Genomic DNA, 22,605 nt, shown 5'->3' with positions numbered 1-22,605 from the left:
AAAAGATGTAAATATGACAGTAAATATGAGGAAAAGGTGAGTAAATGAGAAAATGAAGGGGGCAGTGAAAATGGGAGGGAGAGGGTGGGGGAACAATCAAATGATCACATACATGCATGTGTGTGATGTCACAACAAAGCTCATTACGTGTAAACAGCCACTCATGTGTGTATGACATGTCACAACAAAGCTCACTGCGTGTAAATGATCACACACATGCAAGTGTGTGTGGCATGTCACAATGAAGCTCATTATGTGTAAACAGTCATGCATACATGTATGTGTGACATGTCACAATGAAGGTCACTTTGTGTAATTAATATACGCCAATAGAAACCTAAATTAAACAAAAGGTGAGAGCAAAAAGAATGGGAATGAAGAGAGATCTCACAGTGAATGAGAAAGGAAGGGGTTGCAGAGGGCCAGTGAAGATTGTATTCTAAGGTTTCTCTTCCTCTTAAAATTTCTCTTGCATTCACACATTCACACACACACACACACACACACACACACAGCCATCTTACACACACACAGACAAATACTCACACAGAGGGATAGTCATCTTACACTTACACACACACACAGACATCTTACACTCACACACACACAGACAGTCATCTTACACTTACACACATACACAGAGATAGTCATTTTACATTCACACACCCTCACACACAGATACAGGCATGTTACACACATACACACACACACACAGAGACAGCCATCATACATACACACAAACACTCACACAGAGGGATAGTCATCTTACACTTACACACACACACACACAGACATCTTACACTCACACACAGAGACAGTCATCTTACACTCACACATACACAGAGACAGTCATCTTACACTCACACATACACACACAGAGACAGTCATCTTACACTCACACACACAGAGACAGTCATTCTATACTCACACACACACAGATAGTCATTTTACACTCACACAGAGGGATAGTCATCTTACACTTACACACACACACAGACATCTTACACTCACACAGAGACAGTCATCTTACACTCACACACACTCACACACACAGAAAGACAGTCATCTTACACTCACACACACACAGAGACAGTCATCTCACACTTACACACATACACAGAGACAGTCATTTTGCACTCACACACACAGACATCTTACACTCACACACACACAGAGACAGTCATCTTACACTTACACACATACACAGAGACAGTCATTTTACACTCACACAACCTCACACACGGATACAGGCATGTCACACACACACACACACACACACACACACACACACTCCTTTTGATGGTGCTGGGAGTCAAACCAAACGTAGGGCCTGCTGCATACTAAGCAGGTTGTCTGCCACTGAGAGATGTCTTCAGCTCTTCAGTTCCGTATTTAAAAGAAGGTACATTTACTTTAAACAAAAGTCCAAACCTCAAACTTTAAATTTCCTAACATTATGATAATCCAAATTACTGCTGGGCTTGTGTATAAAATGTCATTTTCAGTGACCTCCTCAGTGTTCAATCCTGGCTCCTAATACAGGAAGTAAAGGGCTTATTAACTTCTTTAGGTGAGAAAATATTTATTTTGAGTTTCTATGGATTTCCACATGCTAGAAAGTGAAACTTTTCCTGGACTTAGAAACGGGGAAGAAGCTGGGGAAATCCCATACCCTTTCCTCTGATTTTATTCTGAAAGTCAGGCGAGCCAAGACAAGCTAGAATTTCAGCATGAAAAGGACATTTAGTTTCTTTGTTATCAGAAGCAATCCTCAAATAGTCTTCCTAGAGAGAAATCATGGCTTAAAGACATGGAGGTCCTGAGAGAAGACATACCCAGTGGAAAGGTTTATGAAATTCAAGGAGATTTGAAAAATAGAATCAATCGAAAGGCAAAAAAAAAAAAAAAAAGACACACACTGCCAAAATCTGCACATTTCCCTAGTCCAAAAGAAATGAGTATTAATAAATTTGTAATCAGATAAATTATAATTAAAATGACTTAAAAGAGAATCTTTCTACCTTGAATCAACTTATATGCAAACAGAGAGATTCAATTTAAAACCATAAGTATGCAGTTAGCAAAGAAGGAATCAGGGCTTGGTGCAGTGTGTGATTTCTCATGAGCAGCTGAACTGAAAGCTGGCCTCTGGCCTTGGAGAACTAATAAAGATGCTATGACGACAAAGAACAAATTTGTCTGAAGGCGGTAGCACACCTGTAGTCCCAGAGTTCAAGGTCATCCATCCTTAGCTGTATAGAGAGCCTGTGTTAAACTGTGCAAGGTGAGACCCTGTTCAACCCTTGAAACGGAAGTGTAAAACCCTTTCTGTTGTGTGGAAACAAGATCGAAGTTTCTTTGGTTTTTGTTTTTTAATTTTAAAAATTTATTACTGCATGAGAGAGAAAAGAGATGGAGAGGGAGAGCGGAAGAGGAGGGAGGAGGGGGGAAGAGGAGGGGGAGAAGGGAGAGGGAGGAGAGAGAGTTTCACAGACCATGGAGGCCAAAGGACAATGTTATCAAGTACAGCATTGTATAACATTCTGATGTCACAGTGTCTTAGGCACTTGAGAAGTGTGTTCATATCACAGACAATAGCAAACCTAAGTTTGTTATTCTGCACACAGATATTCAGATTTTCCTACCTTGATCTCTTTGAGAAGACATGATGCACTTGGACAAACACACTCCAGGATATGATTTAATTTTAGGTCACCTCAACATCAAGGAATGAGAGATAGTCAACAGCACGGACAAACATTGTAAGATTTCAGAGCGGGCTGGAGTGACTGAGAGGATAAGGGCATTTGAGGTACCAATTTGGCAACCCGAGTTCAATACCCGAACCCTACTTAAGGTGCATTCGTAAAACCAACTCCACAAAGTTGTCCTCTGATTTCCACGAGCACATTATATGTGTGTTCAGAGACATATAAATGAACATATACATCCATTAAAATGAAAAATAATGTTTTAAAAAATATTTTAGAAAAAGAAAAGAGTTCAGAATGCCACTTACGATTAGGGCAGATTTAGGAGAACTGTACAAGGAAATGGAATGCAGACAAATTAGGCCAGGGACCTTCCAGGTTGAATGGGTTTAAAACCATCCATATAGAGTGGTGTGGGCTGTGTTCTCTGATGACGAATGATGTCCTGGAACAGAGCATATGTTAAGGAAGCTGTAGAAATTAATTTAGAACATTATTTTGTAGAAGATGAAAAAGTCAGCATTCCCCAAGTTTCGATCATGTTATTATCTTATGATTTTTGTGTTAATTATGTACCATTCATGATTTACTAATTGAAAAATGTGAGAAAATGTGGTGTTTGTATGTGTGTGCATGTGTGCGTGCATGTTTGTGTGTGTTTCACAGGAGTGGGAGGTTCCAGGTCCATGTCATAGCATGCAGCATCACATGGGTTTTGAACGTCAAAACTCAAGTCCCTTAGGCTAATGTGTGTGGAACTTTACCCACCACGTTATTTCCCGAAGTCCTTAGTATTTTTCTGACAGTGATAGAGAGTATTGAGGTTGCCCCATCCTAAACTCCACGGTCTGTAAGTTTAATAAAGACTTCTAAGGATTTTTTTCTAATAAACATGACAATTATTTTGTAACTCAAAAAATGTTTACCTGAATATCTTGAAATATCAAGATATCTTACTTATTCCTCATGGATCATGGAGCATGGAGGGAACTGAAAGTTGTCTGCTCCTTGACTTCTTAAGTAGAATCTTATCAGTCAAGGTGATTGTATGTGGAGTGGGGCTTTATTGTGATGGTGAAAGTGGAGTTGTCAGGGTAGAGACCTCGGAGAGCTCCCTGATCCCTTCCATCAGACAAGCACAAGGCGAGGCAATGGTGTCCGTAAAATCAGCGAGCAGAGTCTCACAAAAATTGAGATCTTCTGCCACCTTGATCTCAGACTTCCCCGCCTCCGGAACCATGAGAAAGAAATTTCTATTGATTATAAACTCCTTGGCATTTCTTGATAGCATTGTAAATTGAGTGAAATGGCACATCTGTGGAAACGATGCTTGAAATCACTGAGAAACGCTGTTTTTGAAGTCTGAGGGGCATAACAAGAGCTGTATTTTGGAGTGAAATTTTTCGTTGATATATGAAGAATGAACGATAGTCTCTAGAGTGAGAAGTAGGAGACCGGTGGTTGACTTATCAGAATGAATCAGGAAGGGGTGTTAGAGAGAAATATTATGAATTGGATGCAAGGAATGGAGGGCAGCAGGATTACAGTGGTGACTCAAGTCAATAGCTGGAATGAGGGTGTTACTAGCATGCATACGTAATAGCTTTAAACTAAGTCTCTTGTTTAAAGACACAAAAGAAATGACATCCTGAAGGTGACTTTGAGGTCATGGAATAGGAGAGGACTTTACTGAAGTCAGCCAATTTTATAACGATGAAGACATTCCTTGATGCAGAAGTCCTGGATCCTCAGCTTTCTGCATGAAACTTCCTGAGAACTAGCCTCATACCAGAGATACCTAGACGTTCAATCCAAGTGTACTTGTCATCCATGACTGTGCCAAAATCTAAGATGTATGAGGTATCCTGCTAAATTTCAAGTGTTTTAGACTATTATATTGGGTAGATGCTTTAAGAGAAACAGCCATTGTTCTGTCTTCCAATGATGCAAAACTTGGCCTGTTTGTTCCTCAGCATCTTTCAGGAACGGGGCAGCCCAACCTTTCTATATATGTGTGAGCCCAACGCAGTCACTGTTTCCTATTGGCATTTTGTAAACGCAATCAGAACTGGAGCTTCTCATATGTAAACGGATTTGAATGGAGTTACCCTATAATAGGGGACGATGCTTCCCAGACATCATAGATTATCCAGCGAAAGCTCATTTCTAAGTATGGGTTACCTCTTTGTGAGTGTTGGTCAGTGGGGGTAGCTCTTAGCTGCCTTCCAGAACTTGATGGCAAGACACCACCATATACTTAAGTCATGGGACACGGGGCAATTAGGCTGGCACTGCCCTAGTTGCTTTGCCTCTAATTGGCTAGATTTCATTGTGACGAAGGTTCTATTATGCTATAGAAAGAGAAAAGTATTTAACGGCGTTACTCAGCCGTGAACCCTGTGAACCATAGCAGGGATTGGCCTGGCAAGATGTGCCATTGGTAAAATAATGGTATGGGTGTTATAGGAGCAACCAAACACTTCCTGGACTGGATTTAAAGCCTGCTTCAGAAGACAGAACGCATGCCTGGTACTGTTAACTGGATTTAACTTTCATGGCTGATGCAATAGTAATTTTTCTATTGCTGGGATAAAACGTTTTGACCCAGATGGTTTATAAAACTTAAGGACTGGTTTATACACCTTGTGATAGCAGAGGGATGAAAGCCCATCATGACGGGGAAGCATGGTAGCAAACAGCAGACAGAGTGGCAGGAAGTGGTTGCTGAGGGCTCACATCTTGACATTTAAACACGAAGAAGAGAGCACAAACTAGAAACGGTGGCGTGACTATACTTCCTCCAACAAGGCCATACTCAAAAACCTACCCAAGCACCACCACTAACTGGGACCAGCTATTTACATGAGCTTATGGGGGCCTTTCTCATACAAAACCCCATAATGGACTATGTCCCCGGTAAAAGAGCTTAATACTATTATTCTTCTAAATGGACGTAGTAAGATCTTATCTTTATACATGTGGATTAGTACATCTCTCAACCTTCATCAGAGAAGCTTCTCCCTCTCCCTCTTCTTCCTCTTCCCCTCTTCTTCCTCTCCCTTTCCCTCCCCTCCCCTCTTCTTCCTCTTCCTCTTCTTCTCCCTGTCCTTCTCCTTCTCCTCCTCCTCCTTCCTTTACCGTGATTAACACAGAGACCCATAACACACAGAGAATAAGACAAAGTGGAATTCTCGTCTCTAAACGTCACATCTAAATCACTCACCTCCCCAGGGATCAGAGATGATCGTGGAAGAGAAAATGGAAAGAATGTAAAAGCCAGAAATAGTGAGCATCTACAGACATTTGCATTGGCTGGACAGGAAAGGACCATGGCACACACGAACTCAGAGCCTATAGACTTTCTGCACAAGACCCACTCTAGATCAAGCTGCCTAAAATCCAGCCTGGATGGAGGAGAAGCTTCTGAAGTCTCCCTCCAGCACAGAACATGCAAATTGGTAGCTGCTGAGGGTGGGGGGGTGTGTGGGGAGGGGAAAGAAGGGTGAGGCTTTTTTCTTTCTGTTTTTCTTTCTTTAGTCAGTTAAATTTTATTTTATTTCTTAAGTTTATTCATTTATTCACTTTTCATCCCAACATCAGCCCCCGTCTCTCTCCTCCTAGTACTTCCTCATGCAGATCCTCTCCCCATCCCTCCCTCCTTTGAGAAGGGGGAGTTCCTCTCTGGGTATTGCCCACCCCCACCCCCACCCTGCCTCCTGTACATCAAGTCACTGCAGGACTAGTGCATCCTCTCCCACTGAGGCCAGACAAGGCAGCCCAGTTAGGAGAACAGGATCCATAGGCAGGCGGGCAGGCAACAGAGTTAGAGACAGCACCGTCTTCTGTTGCAGGACCTGCATAAAGATCAAGATGCTCATCTGCTACACATGTGCAGGAGCCTAGGTCAAGCCTGTGTTTGCTCTTTGGTTGGTGATTCAATCTCTGGGAGCCCCTAAGGGTCCAGGTTAGTTGACTCTGTTGGTTGTCCTGTGAAGTCCCTGTCCTCTTCAGATCCCTCAATCCTTCCCCCAATTCCTCTGTGAAACTTCCCAAGCTCCATCTGTGTTTGGGTGAGAGTCTCTGTATCTCTTTCCATTGGCTGCTGGGTGGAGCCTCTCAGAGGACAGTTATTCGAGGCTTCTGTCTGCAAGCAAAGCACAGCATCATTAATAGTGTCAAGGACCGATTCTTGTCCAAGGGATGGGTTTCAATTTGGGGCAGTCATTTGTTGGCCATTCCTTCAGTCTCCATGACATCTTTGTTCCTGAACATCTTGTAGACAGGACACATTTTGTGTCGAAGGTTTTAAGGTCGGGTTGCTGCCCTTATCCCTCCACTGGGAGTCCTGCTTGGCTACAGGAAGTGGCCATGTCCTCACTTCTAGGAGTCTCAGCTAGAGTTGTCCCCATAGACCTCCTGGGGCTTCCCCACCATCCCAGGTCTCTGGTAAGTCCTAGAGACTCCCTCTTCCACCACCAAGTACCAAGTGTGGAAAAGCTGAAAGGCTAGCCACAGTCCTGTATCACTAAGCACACACTCATTTGGGGTTAGGAAGAGAGAGAGAGAGAGAGAGAGAGAGAGAGAGAGAGAGAGAGAGAGAGAGAGAGAGAGAGAAAGAGAGAGGTGTGAGAATGGATTTGCTGGTTTGACTAAAACACATTACAGACCTATATGAAATTCTCAAATGAGAGAAAAAGAATGGGAAGCCTGGAGAAATGGCTTAGTAGTTAAGAACACTTGTTTTTACAGAGGACCTGGATTTGTTTCTCAATATCCTTGTGGTGGCACATAAACCCTTGAAATTCCAATCCCAGGGGGATCTAATATCTTCCTCTGACCTTCCTCGGCTGACCTGATCAGCATGGACCTGGTTCAGATACACACAGAGAGGCAAAACACCCCTACAAACAAAACAAAACAAATCTGTCAAAAACAAAACCTTCGGGCTTTTCTTAGAGTGTTAACAGCCGTGAGTATTAATTCTCAACACATTGCTGATGTGATATCTGTCTTCCAGAACACCCCAGAATTGACCCTACTAATGGGAATGTTGGTGCACTAGTAAAATACCTTTCATTTAAAAATACACAAAATAAGAACTTGACCAGTGTGTTTTGTATGGACTTAACTGGTTGGTTCAGTAACTCCCCTTTTACAGATGAGTTGGCCTCTGAGCAATGTCAACAGTTGCTGCAAACTCACGACTATGTAATTCTGTGCCTCTGCCTGCCAATCTTGCATAAGCCTTTCCTCAATGCCATATTGCATAATATATTCACAGGGCAATGAATGCAGCTGGCCGTCGTCGGGGCTTGAGTCTGAATATTTCCCCGCTGATAGACAGTAGAAGAACCTTCTGATCTTCAGGGCTCACTATATTTTAACTATGGTTTCCTTATATTTTCCTCAATGTGTAGTGAGTTTTGTCCTCTTTGCCCAGGCTGTGGGTGCAATGGACACTTTTATTGCTGCTGTATACGAGCATGCTGTTATATTGCCAAACAAAACAGAAAGTCCTGTTTCCAACGAAGAGGCTTTGCTCCTGATAAACAAGAACATAGACATTTTGGAGAATGCAATCAAGTTGGCGGCCAGACAGGTAACACTCTTTGTTCACGTCTGAGATGGGATATAGATTTGCAACTAGACAGGAATGTACATTTAAAACGATGCATTTAAAAATGCCTGTTTTGAGCAGGGCGCCCATATCATTGTGACCCCAGAAGATGGGATCTATGGCTGGATCTTCACCAGGGAGACTATTTACCCCTACCTAGAGGATATACCAGACCCCGAAGTGAACTGGATTCCCTGTAGAGACCCTAAGAGGTAACTTCGTGCCAAAGAGGAAATGACTTTTTCAACAGAGTTAATGATGACATAGAGCCGTAATGTCACCAGGCTTGGCGTGTTGCTTTTTCTGGCACTAGCCTAATGCTTCACAATGTCTGCTACTTAGTGTGCCTTCATCTGGTGAATGTCTTTGGATAAGAATGCTTGATTCATTACCACCACAGTTCTCTTTAAGAGCTAGCACGTGAACTGTTTTCAACAAGTATGCTTAACTAAGTTTCAGCCAAGTGAGAGTGTTATTTCTGGAACCAGTGCTCTCAAATACAAGTCAGTGGGTTCACCCAGGGGCCTTCCTAAGATTAATTGAAAAGATTAATGAGCCCGTGTTTCTTTTTCTTTTCTTTTTCTTTTAAAGTCACTGTTTCTAAGGTCAAGAGACACACTAAAACAACTACTTACAGAATTGGCTAATAGGACAGGGATATAGACAGACAGGCGATGGCAATAGAGACAAAGAGACACAGAGACACAGAGGCAGAGAAACAGACAAAGACAGGCAGGCAGGGGTAGTGGGAAAGAGAGAAGAGAGCCAGAAGGGGGTGGGGAACACCACTGCTGAAGGAAGTCCTACTGGAGGCTGCTGAGAATTTAAAGACAGCTTTTAGATAAAATATACCACCCCGCCTAGCAGTCTATAGGAAGACACTGGCAATGCTTGTGAGTGGATTCGTAGGGCAGAGCCCACAGGCGACGTGGGGAAAACCGTGCAAACAGTTCGGAAGCTACCCCTTGAAGAGCCTGTGCTCCTCCCACTGTGCTGTCACCATGGTTCCACAGGACTCAGTAAGGTGCAAGGCAATTGCTGGAGGCTGGGAACAGGAAGCTTTCTCTCTGAGTCCACATCTTACTGCCTTTCAGCTGAGTGGATGGCGTACACGGCACAAATGTTTCTCTCTTTATCTTAATAAAGGGCAATGAAATCCCATCTTTATTTCCGTGACAGAATAGACAAGAATGTCAAATGAAATGGTGTGTGTGACCCCTCACCCTGTACTGTCCGCTTTAACATCCCAGGCCAGGACGACTTCTTTTTGATAGAAGAAACCGAATATAAACAAACGTCTGTGAACTCTTGTCCTTATAGAGATTTTAGAAATTATTAATAACTGTGGTTTAGGCATAACTTTCTTAAAATATATATTTAATTACGTAATTATATTTGTAATTTTGAAAGAAAATGAAATAGATTATTTTAGGTGTAACTACTTACCTTTTAGCATAGTTCGCAGGTGATTTTTTTTTGCTAAGTAGGGAAGTTTTAAAACTGCTTTCAATTGCTACTTTTATATCTACATGTACCTGCTCAGATTCTCATGCATGGCCTTCAAGGCAGTGGTTCTCAGTCTGTGGGTTTTGACCCCATTGGGTCGAACCCTTTCACAGGGGTCACCTAAGACCGTTGGAAAACACCGCATTTGCATCACGATTCATAACATTAGCAAAGTTACAGCTATGAAGTAGCAACAAAAATAATTTTATGGTGGGGTCACAACAGCACAAGGAACTGTATTAAAGGGTCACAGCGTTAGGATACTTGAGAAGCAGTGCTCCAAGGAGGAGCTTTTAAAAGTGATTCTGACTGCCTGAAGCCAGCTGGAAGGTAAGTCCAATGCCCTCATACTCAAACTCTGCTATTTGAGTCAAGCCTCACCTTGAGGCTTCTACCTCTGGGAAAATATTTTCTCAACGTTTATGATCTGTGTGTACAGGAAGCATAGGATAGCGACTCAGTGTCTTCTTCCTGAAAGCTTTTCCCAGCACGGAAGGCAGTCATTACTTGCTGTCATTCTAGTGCTTGGATTAAAACATACCTCACTCGATGAGGTCACTCGATGAGATGACTCTCCTAGGAGAAGGTGTCTGTAAATTTGATGGTTATGCCTACTTGAATTCTATTAAGTTGGGAAGGCAAGTGGCTCATGAAATTCTCACACCGAATTATTCCAATGGTGAACATTCAGCTCTGTAGAACAAAAAGGAGGAAATCAACTGGGTCATGACTGTAATCCCAGCACTCAGAAAAAATGTGGAAGGAATTGCTTCTTAAGCTTCAAGGCGGCCTGAGCTACCCAGCAAGACTCCACCTAAAACAAAGCAAAGAAACAACATGGAGCTGTTGGGGAGGTGGCTCAGTGGATAAAGCACTTGCCAATTAAATGTGATACCAGATCCCCGGAACCCACATAAAAGCCAGACAGGCAGAGGGGCCTTCTGTAGTCTGGTACTTTGGAGGGAGAGATGGGGAATTCTCAGGGAAACTTAGCTATTCACACAAACAGGAGTTGGCAAACTGTTTAGTGAAAGACCCTGTCTTGACGAACAGACTGAGAATGAATATAGGCAGGACGCATCAACTTTCAGCCTCCACCTAGATACTCACATGCACTTGCCCATGTATGTGCACTTACACATGTATGAACACATGTGTACACACATGTGCTATCACTATTCTGCTTGTCTTCTCAGAATTGCAGAAACCCGCAGGCTTGTTAGGTATTCATTGTGATTTTGTTGAATCCCAGGAGCTGTATCTGGTGTGCTGGGCATATCCAATTGTTTACTTACAACAGCAAGGGTCACTATTTGTGCATTACCCATAAGAAGAAAGGGAGAAAGCAGGAGAAAAGCTGTGCAATTACTAATTAGGGTAAGTGGAATTAAAGCCACCTGAAAGCTGCGGAGAGGGCTCAGTCCATAAAGTGCTTGCCTAGAAAGTGTGGGGCCCTGAGTTTGATCCCCAGAACCTATGCAAACAACTGAGAGCAAAAATACACATGAAATCTTGGTGGTGGCAAGTTAGGAGGCAGAGACATTCAGATCCCTAGTGTTTGCTGGCCAACCAGTCTAGCTTTACTTGGTGAAGTCCAGGGCCAATAAGAGATGTTGTGTGAGAGGCAGCAGGGACAGGGGAAGGAACTAAGAAATGACACTCAGGGTTGTCATCTGATTTCACCCACACCCACAAGTGCAACCATGAACATACTCGTACATACACATCACAGAGTCATTTGCATTCAGCCATGATATCCAAGTAGACCTGTTACCACTATACTATGCTATACTGAAAATTATAATAACCAACAAGCATATTTATTCATGAAAACCAGTCTGCTTTGTAGCATCTGTTGTCTGACTTTCTGCAAAATCTTCCTCTTTATAACATTGGCCTTTGATCTGTCTCACTGAGTACCTTTTTATTCATAACACAAATCTCTCACGGGAGAGATGTTCAAATATTTGAAGCCACAGGTTACCTCACTGTTTCCTTTCTTAGTGTGCGATAAATATAAAGACAATTTCACGTTGTGTACTTTCTCCCCGAGAACCCTGTAAGACAGACAGGAGGCTGCATATCACGTTTCCTTTGTATGAGGAAACGAAGCCAGGCCTGTGTATATTTGTTTACCTTCCCACTGTACATGTTCCCCATGACTATGCAGAGGACCACCTGTTTTCTGCCACTTGCTACTTTGTTTCTGACCACAGTTTACAGCGGTAAATCTGTAATATTCTAGCTGTGGTTGAAGACCAGGCCCTTCTCATAGAGGAGTTCGCTAAATTTCAAATCCCCGCATAGCTTCTCTCCCCATTTTAAGACACAGTATTGTTTTCTCTTCAGCCTTCTCTAGGCTTTTGTCCTGGATTCTGGCACAGTAGAAGACACTAGTGATCACAAAGACAATGACGTGGCACTCCTGTTTGACGTAGAGTCTCTTGTCACCCTGGAGCCCTGTCACATAAGGCAGGCAAGTAGACTCTAAGCTTCTCAATCCTGTGATTATAGGTGCATAGTGCTGTGCCTGGCATTTGTATGGGTTATGGGATCTGAGCTTGGGTCCTCACACGTACAAGGCAAGTGCTTCACTGAGCCATCTCTCCAGCCGGCTTGTGAGTTTTAAAGTCTTTTCTGCTGATTCTTGAACTGGAGCTGTTGCGTTATAGGAAATGGCAAAGTATAGGATCACTGTGATAATTTGGAAGTCGCCGTCATGTCATCAGCTTGGGGCAACATCTTTTGGATTAGGTTTGGCTTCACACCAGTCCAGGAGAGACTCAGCTGCCTCGCCAAGGAGAACTCTATCTATATTGTGGCAAATATTGGGGACAAGAAGCCATGTAATACTACTGATCCTCAGTGTCCCCGGGATGGCCGTTACCAATATAATACCAACGTGGTCTTCGATTCTGAGGGTAGGCTAACAGCCCGCTACCATAAGGTAAGGATTACCTGTGCCTTCATTAAACTTGTTATTTTTTTCCTGTTGTTTGTGATGAAAATATATATTTGTTTGCTAAATATTGAAGATATAACTGTTACAGAAAATTTCATAACTATTACCATTTCTAGATGAAAAGGTAATTTCATTTCTTTGTATACTAGTTCAGGATTATCTGTGCAAATCAATCATAAAGTAAAATGTAGCAAAATGTTTAAACAGACAGGATCATAGCCTTACAAAGACTGAATATCCATTGGGAAAGGAGAAACGCTGTTCTGTCTTTGAGTTAGTAGCAGAGGATCTGGGGGTACACAATGTTACTATTTAATACTATGTTACTGTTTACTGCAACGTGGCTTTCTGATTACTATGAAATAAAATTCCAACAGAAAGTGGATCTTAAGGAGGGCAGGCTCAGTGGTTAAGAGCACTGACTGCTCTTCCAGAGGTCCTGAGTTCAAATCCCAGCAAACACATGGTGGCTCACAACCATCTGTAATGAATGAGATCTGATGCCCTGTGAGGACAGATACAGTGTACTTATATAATAAATATAAATAAATCTTTAAAATGGAGGGAAATATCCACATGTGTGTAGCTGAAAAGAATACTTATCCCACAGAAAGTAGGTCTCATTCCAGGAGCAACCGGCCCATTTCTCAGAGATACTATCCACCCCTCTAGGTCTTACTAGCAGCTTTTGCTCAGAGTAACTGCCCATTCCGAAGTCATTTGGCTACAGGAGCACAGCACAAAGTTCATATCATTACGAACAAAGTTCACAGAGAGATGCATTTCTGTTACTCGAAAACCCCGAAATGGCCTCCTCACTCCTTGATCCAATTGAGGTCACATGGCTGTCCTGAATAGACCATTCCCTGTTCTGTATAGGATGCCACAAAGAAGGTGAGTGGAGGAGCCAGAGAGCCTCAGGAATGGGGGATGGGCGGTGGCTGATGCCAGGCAGCACCAGCACACACATCAGACCGAGTGGAAACCAGCCAAGCGAATGTCCCGCTCCTGCCTGGGTGAAGCAGTCAGGATTCCGGAGAGACCACACTCAGCTGCCTGACAAGAATAACGGTGTTGTGACAAAATCTGAGGACAAACTGCTGTGAGACTTCAGGGATCTTCAATGTCCCCATCTTAGGGTTTTGCTGCCGTGAAGAGACACCACGACCACAGCAACTCGGAGTTCAAAGGAAAACATTTAATCAGACTGGCATGCAGTTCAGAGGTTTAGGGCATTCTTGTGGTGCGAAGCATGACAGCTTGCAGGCGGACATGCTGCTGGAGAAGGAGCTAAGAGTTCCTCATCTGAATCTGCAGGCTGCAGGAAGAGACAGCGAGACACTGGGCCCGGCTTCAGCATCTGAGACCTTAAAGCCTGCTCCAGTGACACACTTCCTCCCTCCTAATTGTGTCCTATCTTTTAAGCCTGCAGGGGCCACTTACATGCAAACCGCCACAGTCCCTTCATGGCTGTCATCAGTATAATACACACACTGTAGAACCAACAGTCAGGCTGAAAAAACTATAGCTTAGTAATTAGCGAGACTTAATGATTCCGTAGTGGAAATTATAAGACTTAAGACTTTAACCTGTCTGTGGGCTTGAGAGCGGCTCAGCAGCCAAGAGCACATGCTGCTCTGACACAGGATGTTAGTTAAATTCCAAGCACCCTGTTGGGCACCCACAACTGCTTGTAACTGTAGCTCCAGAGGACCGGAGACCCTCTTCCGGTCAGTCCATTGGTACCCACGTTCACATGCACATGCTTACACGTAGACACTTAGCTAGAGTTGAAAATAATGTAGGGGGCTGGAGAGATGGCTCAGAGGTTAAGAGCACTGACTGCTCTTCCAGAGGTCCTGAGTTCAATTCCCAGCAACCACACGGTGGGTCACGACCATCTGTAATGGGATCTGATGTCCTCTTCTGGTGTGTCTGAAGACAGCTATAGCATACTCACATAGATTAAACAAATAAATAAATGAATGAATAAATAAATAATTTTTAAAAGGTAATGTAAAAGATTTTTCATTCTGCAGTTTCAAAGATAGAAATAAATATTCACATCTTAGATACCATTTGATTTCATTTGTTCATCGACGATTGAGCATAATGTGTTTGATTGATGTCCTATCGTGAAAACTCATAGTTCATATAACAGGCAGGATGTTTGTAAATTGTCATGAAACCATATGCACATCAACATACACGGAAGATAAGATTTAGGGTACTGACCGTAGCTACTGGTAAATTTCTTTCATACTAATTTTCTGCTTTTCTGCTTGTCTTCGACAGTACAATCTTTTTGAACCAGAGATTCAGTTTGACTTCCCCAAGGATTCAGAGCTGGTGACCTTTGACACTCCCTTTGGGAAGTTTGGTGTCTTCACTTGCTTTGACATTTTTTCTTATGACCCAGCCGTGATGGTTGTGAAGGACTCCCGGGTTGACAGTGTTCTCCTGCCCACGGCGTGGTACAACACGCTGCCCCTGCTTTCAGCAGTTCCATTCCATTCAGCGTGGGCCAGAGCCATGGGGGTCAACGTGCTTGCTGCAAACACCCACAACACCAGAATGCACATGACAGGTAACTCTGGCCAGTCCTCCATCAGGTGGCAAGGTCTTGGGAAAGAACTCCCCGTTGATTTTTAAGCCAAACTTTTCCTTAATGGCTTTATGACTAATGCCACTCCCATAAAATTAATAACTCTATGAGTTTCTGCTTTGACGTAATTTACTTATTTATGTGTTTGTTTCCTGAGGACAGGAATCGATTGCTTCGTTTTTGAGACTGGATCTTGGTATACAGCTCAGACAGGCTTAGAATTTATGATCCTCCTGCCTCAGCCTCCCAAGTACTGGGATTACAAACATTTCCTATGCTAGCAGCACAGACTTCTGCTTAAAGAGCTTTATTAAGGATAAGGAGAAGAAGCAAATATTATCTCTAGGCTTCGTGAGAAAAACTGAAGTTACAAAGTGGTCTGGTAATGGAAAAAAGTGGTGGCAGAGTCTGGAGCCATTAAAGGCTAGCCTCACAACCAAAGATACCAAAAAAAAAAAGAAAAAAAAAGGTCAAAGCTAGGAATGTTCCAGCCAACACCTATTAGTAGCATTGAAATTTGAGGACGGAATTACTAAGATTAATTGGTTTTAATTGGTTTTAGAGTTTACTCTTGGTAGTATTCACATTAAGGGTAGTACTTCCCTCATGACTGGTTTTCAATATGGCAAATGAATTTTGAACCCGAATAGATTAATTAGGTCATTGGAGAGCAGAAATCATTCTCCATGTTTGGGGGAATTTTTGATTCCATTGTTCAACTGACTTAAAAGGGGAAATTAAAAAAAACCCTTCAAAATATCATTTCAGTACCGTATGCAGAAAGCAGAGTCAAACTGAATTACCAACATCTTTAAAAAAAAGTCATTGTGTGTTAATAACATTATGTCTAATTATGTTTAATTTCCCATGAGAATGTTCTCTTTTGTCACCATAAAAAGTCTGGAAGCAGGGCTGGAGAGGTGGCTCAGAGATTAAGAGTACTAATTGCTCTTCCAGAGGTCCTGAGTTCAATTCCCAGCAACCACATGGTGGCTCACAACCATCTGTAATGGGATCCAATGCCCTCTTCTGGTGTGTCTGAAGACAGCGACACTATACTCGTATAAATAAAATTAATAAATCTTAAAAAAAAAAAGATTGGAAGCAACATTTGCGTTTTGTTATGTTGGCCACAGGGAGTGGAATCTACAGCCCCGACGCCGTCAGAGTGTACCACTACGACATGGAGACAGAGAGCGGCCAGCTGCTGCTGTCTGAGTTGAGGTCGCGGCCCCGCCAGCATGGCTCCCCTGCAGAAGTTGACTGGAGCGCTTATGCCAGGACCGTGAAGCCGTTCTCATCGGAGCAGGCAGACTTCCAGGGGACAATTTATTTTGATGAATTCAGCTTCACCAAGCTTATGGGAAGTGCTGGCAATTACACAGTTTGCCAAAAAGACCTGTGCTGTCACCTGACTTACAAGATGTCTGAGAGCCGAATGGATGAGGCATATGTCCTGGGTGTCTTTGACGGACTCCATACAGTGGAAGGCCAGTATTACTTACAGGTAGAATGCTGGGATACCTTATTGCTACGTTTTCTTCTAATTCACTGCTTTTATTGCTGTGAAGAAAGACCAAGACTAAAAATAATTTAGTGGGGAAGGATTTACAGTCCTTCACTGAGAGAAGTCCAGGCAGGAACTTAAGGCAGGCACTAACAGAGCCCATGGAGGAATGTGGCTTGCTGGCTTGTTCCCCATGGTTTCCCATGGTCTGTTATTTTATATAACTCAACATCACCTGTCCAAGGGTGGTACCACCTATAGGGCCCTCCCACATCAATAATTATTAATCAAGAAAATGCCCCCACAGACGGGCCTACAATCTGACAGAAGCATTTCCTCAATTGAGATTCCTCCCCAGAAGACCCTAGCGTGTCAAGCTGACAAATAAAATATAAAATAATCAGCACAGGTATCACAGCTCTTCCTTAAATATTGACTTAAATTCAGCTCATTGGTATAATGTTGTATTTATCGTGGATTTGTTTGCAGCCCCAGAACCTTTAAGTTGTTTCACTTTAGCCAGAACAAATTCTTTTCCTTGGCTACAAGGTAAAAAGCCTGAGGCAGATTGAAGAGTTTTCTGCAGGCAAGTTGGAGTTAAGACTTCTATTCATCCTCATGTTGCTTACCCAGTGCACACAAGGATGCGTGCCTGGATTAAAAGAAATTTAACCAAAGCGAATGTCTTACAAGACAACCTACATTAGAAGTACGCAGAACACTGACCTTTAAAATTCTATTCATTTTTCCTCCATTAAAAGCATAATTCTTGACCAGTGGCACACACCTTTAATCTCAGTGCTTGGGAGGCAATGGCAGGTAGGTCTCTGAAACTGAGCCCAAGCAGGTCTGCAGAGTGAGTTTCAGGACAGAGAAACCCTGCCTCAAAAACAAAAACAAACAAAAAAGTGTAATTATCTTGCCCCATTAAATCTGACTTAATACTTAGTAAGTTGTGACTGCTTACATGGAAACTATTCTTTGAAACTGTGTTATGACTCCTTTTTTCTTTTCCTCCTTTTACATAGATATGCACATTGCTGAAGTGTCAAACCACCAACTTGAGAACTTGTGGGGAACCCGTGGGGTCAGCGTTTACAAAGTTTGAAGAATTTTCTCTCAGTGGCACCTTTGGGACGAAATATGTTTTCCCACAGATCGTCCTAAGCGGGAGTCAACTTGCCCTGGAAAGATATTATGAAGTAAGAGGTCTTCAAGGGGACACATTTCTTTTGAATACATGAAGCAGACCAGCATAATAAGGATCTTTGAAATAAAGGGCTGGGCGGTGGTGGCTCATGTCTTTAATCCAGCATTTGGGAGGCAGAGGCAGAACTCTATGAGTTCAAGGTCAGCCTGGTTCTAGGACAGCCAGCGCTACATGGGAAAACTTTATCTTAAACAAACAAACCAACAAACAAAAACTCATCCCCAAACCAAAACCAAAAACCAAACCCAACAACCAAGGAAAAACCCAAGAAACAAAAACCAACAAGAAGAAACAAAGAAAGAAAGAAACAAAGAGAGGAAGGGGGCAGTGTTGAAATATTGCCCAGTCTATGGCAGAAGGTTTAGAGGTCACATTAGCCCTGAGACAGAACAGGCTACAAATGCAAATTTATGCAAATTGTCTGTCTCTGTGAGAGACAAAATTGGGTCCATTGTTCTACAAAACTGCCAGCTTAGGGGAGTTAAAAATTAGAATATGAATTGCTAATAATCTTTTATATAATGGAGAATCTCAAGTTAAACAGTCCACCACTCAGTGCAGCTCTCAGGGCCTGGGGGAGCAGCCTGTAATCTAGCTACATAGACAACTGAGGTAAGATGGTCAGAAGCTCAAGGCCTACAACGGGCTACAAAGTGAGTCTGAGGCCAGTTGAAACTGATGAGTGGGTGAGACTTAATCTCAAAATACAAGTATAAAAATTTAATGCCAGCACACTGAAGGTTGAGGCATGTGGACCTCTGTGAATTTGTAACCAGTCTGGTCTATGTCGCTAGTTCCAGAACAGTTAGGACTATGTAGAGAGTCTATTTCAAAAACCAAATAAATAAATAAAACACACACACACACACACACACACACACACACACACACACACACACACACTGAAGGAATGGTTTAGCAGTCAAAGTCAAGAGCACTTTCTAGTCTTGCAAAGGACCCAGGCATGGGCCAGCACGCACACACATGCACATACATGACAGGCATTACAACTGTGTCTGTAACTCCTGGTCTAGGGACTCCGATGCCCTCTTCTGGCTTCCTCAGACCCTGTGTGCACATGATGCAAATGCAAATATGCAGGCAAACATTCATATACATAAAATAAAAACTAATCCGAAGAGAATTTAGAGCACTTGTTGTTTTGTCGAGAAACCGGGTTTGATTCCTAATACCTACACCGTGGCTCATGCAGATCTGGAGCTCCAGTTCTAGTGGGTCTGTGTTCAACGTCCTCTTCTGACCTCCAGAGGCAACAAGCATGTATGTATGAAACAGACACACATGCAGGTCAAATATTGATACACATAAGACCAATAAATAAATTTTAAAAAGTAAACATACGTTTTAAAGAGTTAGGAATAGGGGCTGGGGATTTAGCTCAGTGGTAGAGCGCTTGCCTAGGAAGCTCAAGGCCCTGGGTTCGGTCCCCAGCTCCGAAAAAAAGAACCAAAAAAAAAAAAAAAGAGTTAGGAATATAGATCGAGAGTAGAGACTCTGTCTAGCATGAACAGGACCTTGAGTTAAGTACTCAGTAAGCATTGCTTACACAGGGAGAGCTCACTCCATGGGCGGGTTGAGAAGCTGATACAATGCTAGCCATAGTGGTGCAGTGGTTCCTTAAAAGAGATTATTTGCTGCAATGTTACCCCGCCCCTCTACAATTAGACCAAAGTCATAAAGCTGAGTCTTCTGCCATCAAATCTGGTGTGCTGTATACCACCCAGTCCTGGTTTTGACAGGAGTTTTCTGAAGGAAGGTATTGCTGTAAACTGGCTCTGCACTGATGTTAACCCTTTGTCATCTGTCTCTCATCAGGTCTCAAGAGATGGTCGCCTGAGGAGCCGAGGTGGAGCCCCTTTGCCTGTCTTAGTGATGGCACTGTATGGAAGGGTGTTTGAGAGGGACCCTCCGCGCTTAGGACAGGGACCTGGGAAGGTGCAATGATCCCCTTCATCGGGGGCTGTCAGGATTAGCCTGGCAAAACGCTGGGCTGTCAATGAGAGAGAACAGGGATCTGCATAAGAAGATACAACGTAAGCTGCTGAAATGACAAATCACATGAAACAAGCAATAAAATAAAAAAGCAAGTGGGGTGCTATGGCCTGCTATGATTTGTTACCTCCAAAATTCAAGATCAAATTTATGGCTCTCAGAGTGTAGTAGGTACCCAAAACTTAGCACAACTGACTCTGTGACAGAAGTACCATCCAGGCTGTAAGAGTCAGCACATAGACACACAGACGCATGGCAGAACTCAAAGGCCTAATCCATCAAAGCCCACACAGTCCTGGGAAGGTCTCAGGTATGAACTTTGCTTTGTAACCCCCGTAGTCCGGCTTTTGCCTAACTGTTCCTGTTAACTGAGGTATGCCAACCCAGAACATGGTTGTGTGTGTGTGTGTGTGTGTGTGTGTGTGTGTGTGTGTGTGTGTGTGTGCTTAAAAGCTTACTCTGAGAAAGTTTCGGGGTTATATTAGGATCCGGAACACCTGCAGTGTAGTTGCCGGCTGTCTAATAAAAGACTTGCTATTGGCTTAAACCCATGTCTGAACCATCTTCTCTGGTGGATACCCCAGCAGCAGGACACTTAATTCAACCACAGTTTTCAGAAGTGATTCTTTCAATAATCAGGATGGAGACCCATAGTTGAATACTGTGGCTTTGTAGGTGTGTTTGTGGTGGGCTCAGGATGGGGGCACCTTGTGATGTCTAGCACCACTCCGGGAGACTGTTAAGAAAAGAGTATTACCAGATATGTGTGTTATGGAGTTTGTGACCCCTGGGAAAAGACCATAGACTCAATCCAACTATGCTTAAAAAGATTTATTGATTAGCTGCTGAAAGGAAAGATGAATAATCTCTGAGCCAAATATGAGATTGCCTAGAAGGAGGAGTATGGGGGAAGACTTTAAACATTTATTTATTTATTTATTTATTTATTTATTTATTTATTTATTCACTTTACGTCCTGATCACTGCTCCTCTGGTCACCCCCTCCCCTTTTCCTCTGAGTGAGTGATACCCCCCCCAGGTATCTCCCCATCCTGGCACATCAAGTCTCTGTCAAGGCTAGGTGCATCCTGCCCCACTGAGGCCAGACAAGGCAGCCCAACTAGAAGAACATATCCCACGTACAGGCCACAACTTTTGGGATAGGCCCTGCTCCAATTTTTGGGGACCCGTAAGAAGAGTGAGCTGTACAGCTGTTATGTATGTGCAGGGGACCCAGGTTCAGCCTGTATATGTGTTTTGGTTGGTGGTTCAGTCTCTAGAGCCCCCCAGGGTGCAGGGGAGTTGACCCTGTTGGTCTTCCCGTGGAGTCCCTGTCCCCTCCAGGGCCCTCAATTCTGGGGAAGGACTTTTAACAGGGAAAGCCACACGAAGACCTTTGATAGCTATGCCAGCAAGTAAAAACTGTTCTGTCCCGCTAAGTGGTTAGGCAACTCAAAATAATCTTCGGTTATCTGCGTAAGCAAATTACAGAAGCAAGAAAGCAGTTAGTCACATCACAAAAAGTAGATAGATGGTCATGGTTGTACATTTGGGGGTGGAGGGGGCTGTCACTGAGTCAGGGTTACTGGGAAGTTATCTTCCAGGGATTGGAGTTACAGACAAAGGGCTGGTGAGTACCAAGATGGATGCCTATCATAAAAGGGAGCTTCTTTAGCCGTAAGAGTGGGCCCTTGTCTTCAAACTAGAACCATGAGCCAAAGTCAATCTTTTTTCTTTATAATGTACCCAGTATACAATACTGTGTGGAGAGCAAATGAAAGCAGGCGACCACAGGGCAGGCCCGTACCTGGCATAAACTTGTTAATTGGAACTGCACCCAGTTTTCACGTATGTGTTCAGATATATGAAAATCTAGAATGTGGAAAGTGTATTTAAGAAGAGGATTTCTTTTTCAGGAAAAAAATACAAATACAAATCATGCTGTATCCAAATAATGATTCCATCAGGTGAAGGTTAATTTCATGTTAACTCCGTTAGACGTGGATGCTTGGTTGGCTGATTAGACATTTTTGAGTATGTGATGGGGACATTTCTGAAAGGTGGTAGGATTAAAATGGGTGGGTTGGAGCTAGAGAGATGGCTCAATGGTTAGGAACAGTGGCTGCTCTTCCAAAGGGCCCAGGTTCAAGTCCCAGAATCCACATGGCAGCTCATAGTCACCTGTAACTACTGTTTCAGGGGATTCAGTCGGATCCTCACTCACACAGGCAAAACACCAATGTACATAAAAGTAAATGAGTTACTTTTTAAAATTTAGTGCGTTAATACTGGGTGGGGAAAGGCCCGGAAGGGCGGACACAGAGAGTTGGAGGCCCAGACACTCATGGGACAAGGGTGCGAAGCTGCGAGGAGCTGCAGATGCCTCAGACGAGCACCTACTTTTGGTGGCTGAGAACAGCTCAGGAAACAAAGCAGGAGTGTGATGGCTTTGCACCTGAGGATGCCAAAGTTCC

At 43.2% G+C, this 22,605-nt stretch overlaps 1 protein-coding gene across 2 annotated transcripts; it reads left to right on the top strand.

Annotated features, from left to right (window-relative positions):
- Positions 1–7,980: 7,980 nt before the first annotated feature.
- On the top strand, positions 7,981–20,237 carry Vnn3 (vanin 3). 2 transcript variants are annotated; one of them, NM_001109136.1, is given in 7 exon segments: positions 7,981–8,310; positions 8,410–8,540; positions 12,589–12,781; positions 15,092–15,383; positions 16,538–16,908; positions 17,937–18,110; positions 19,955–20,216. In NM_001109136.1, coding segments are annotated over 7 exon segments (1,503 nt in total). In that variant the 5' UTR covers positions 7,981–8,097; the 3' UTR covers positions 20,084–20,216.
- Positions 20,238–22,605: the final 2,368 nt, after the last annotated feature.

The sequence above is a fragment of the Rattus norvegicus genome, chromosome 1 (genome assembly GCF_021556685.1).
Source record: "Rattus norvegicus strain SHRSP/BbbUtx chromosome 1, alternate assembly SHRSP_T2T, whole genome shotgun sequence".
Classification (NCBI taxonomy): domain Eukaryota; kingdom Metazoa; phylum Chordata; class Mammalia; order Rodentia; family Muridae; genus Rattus; species Rattus norvegicus.
This window is presented reverse-complemented; position numbering and strand designations above follow the sequence as displayed.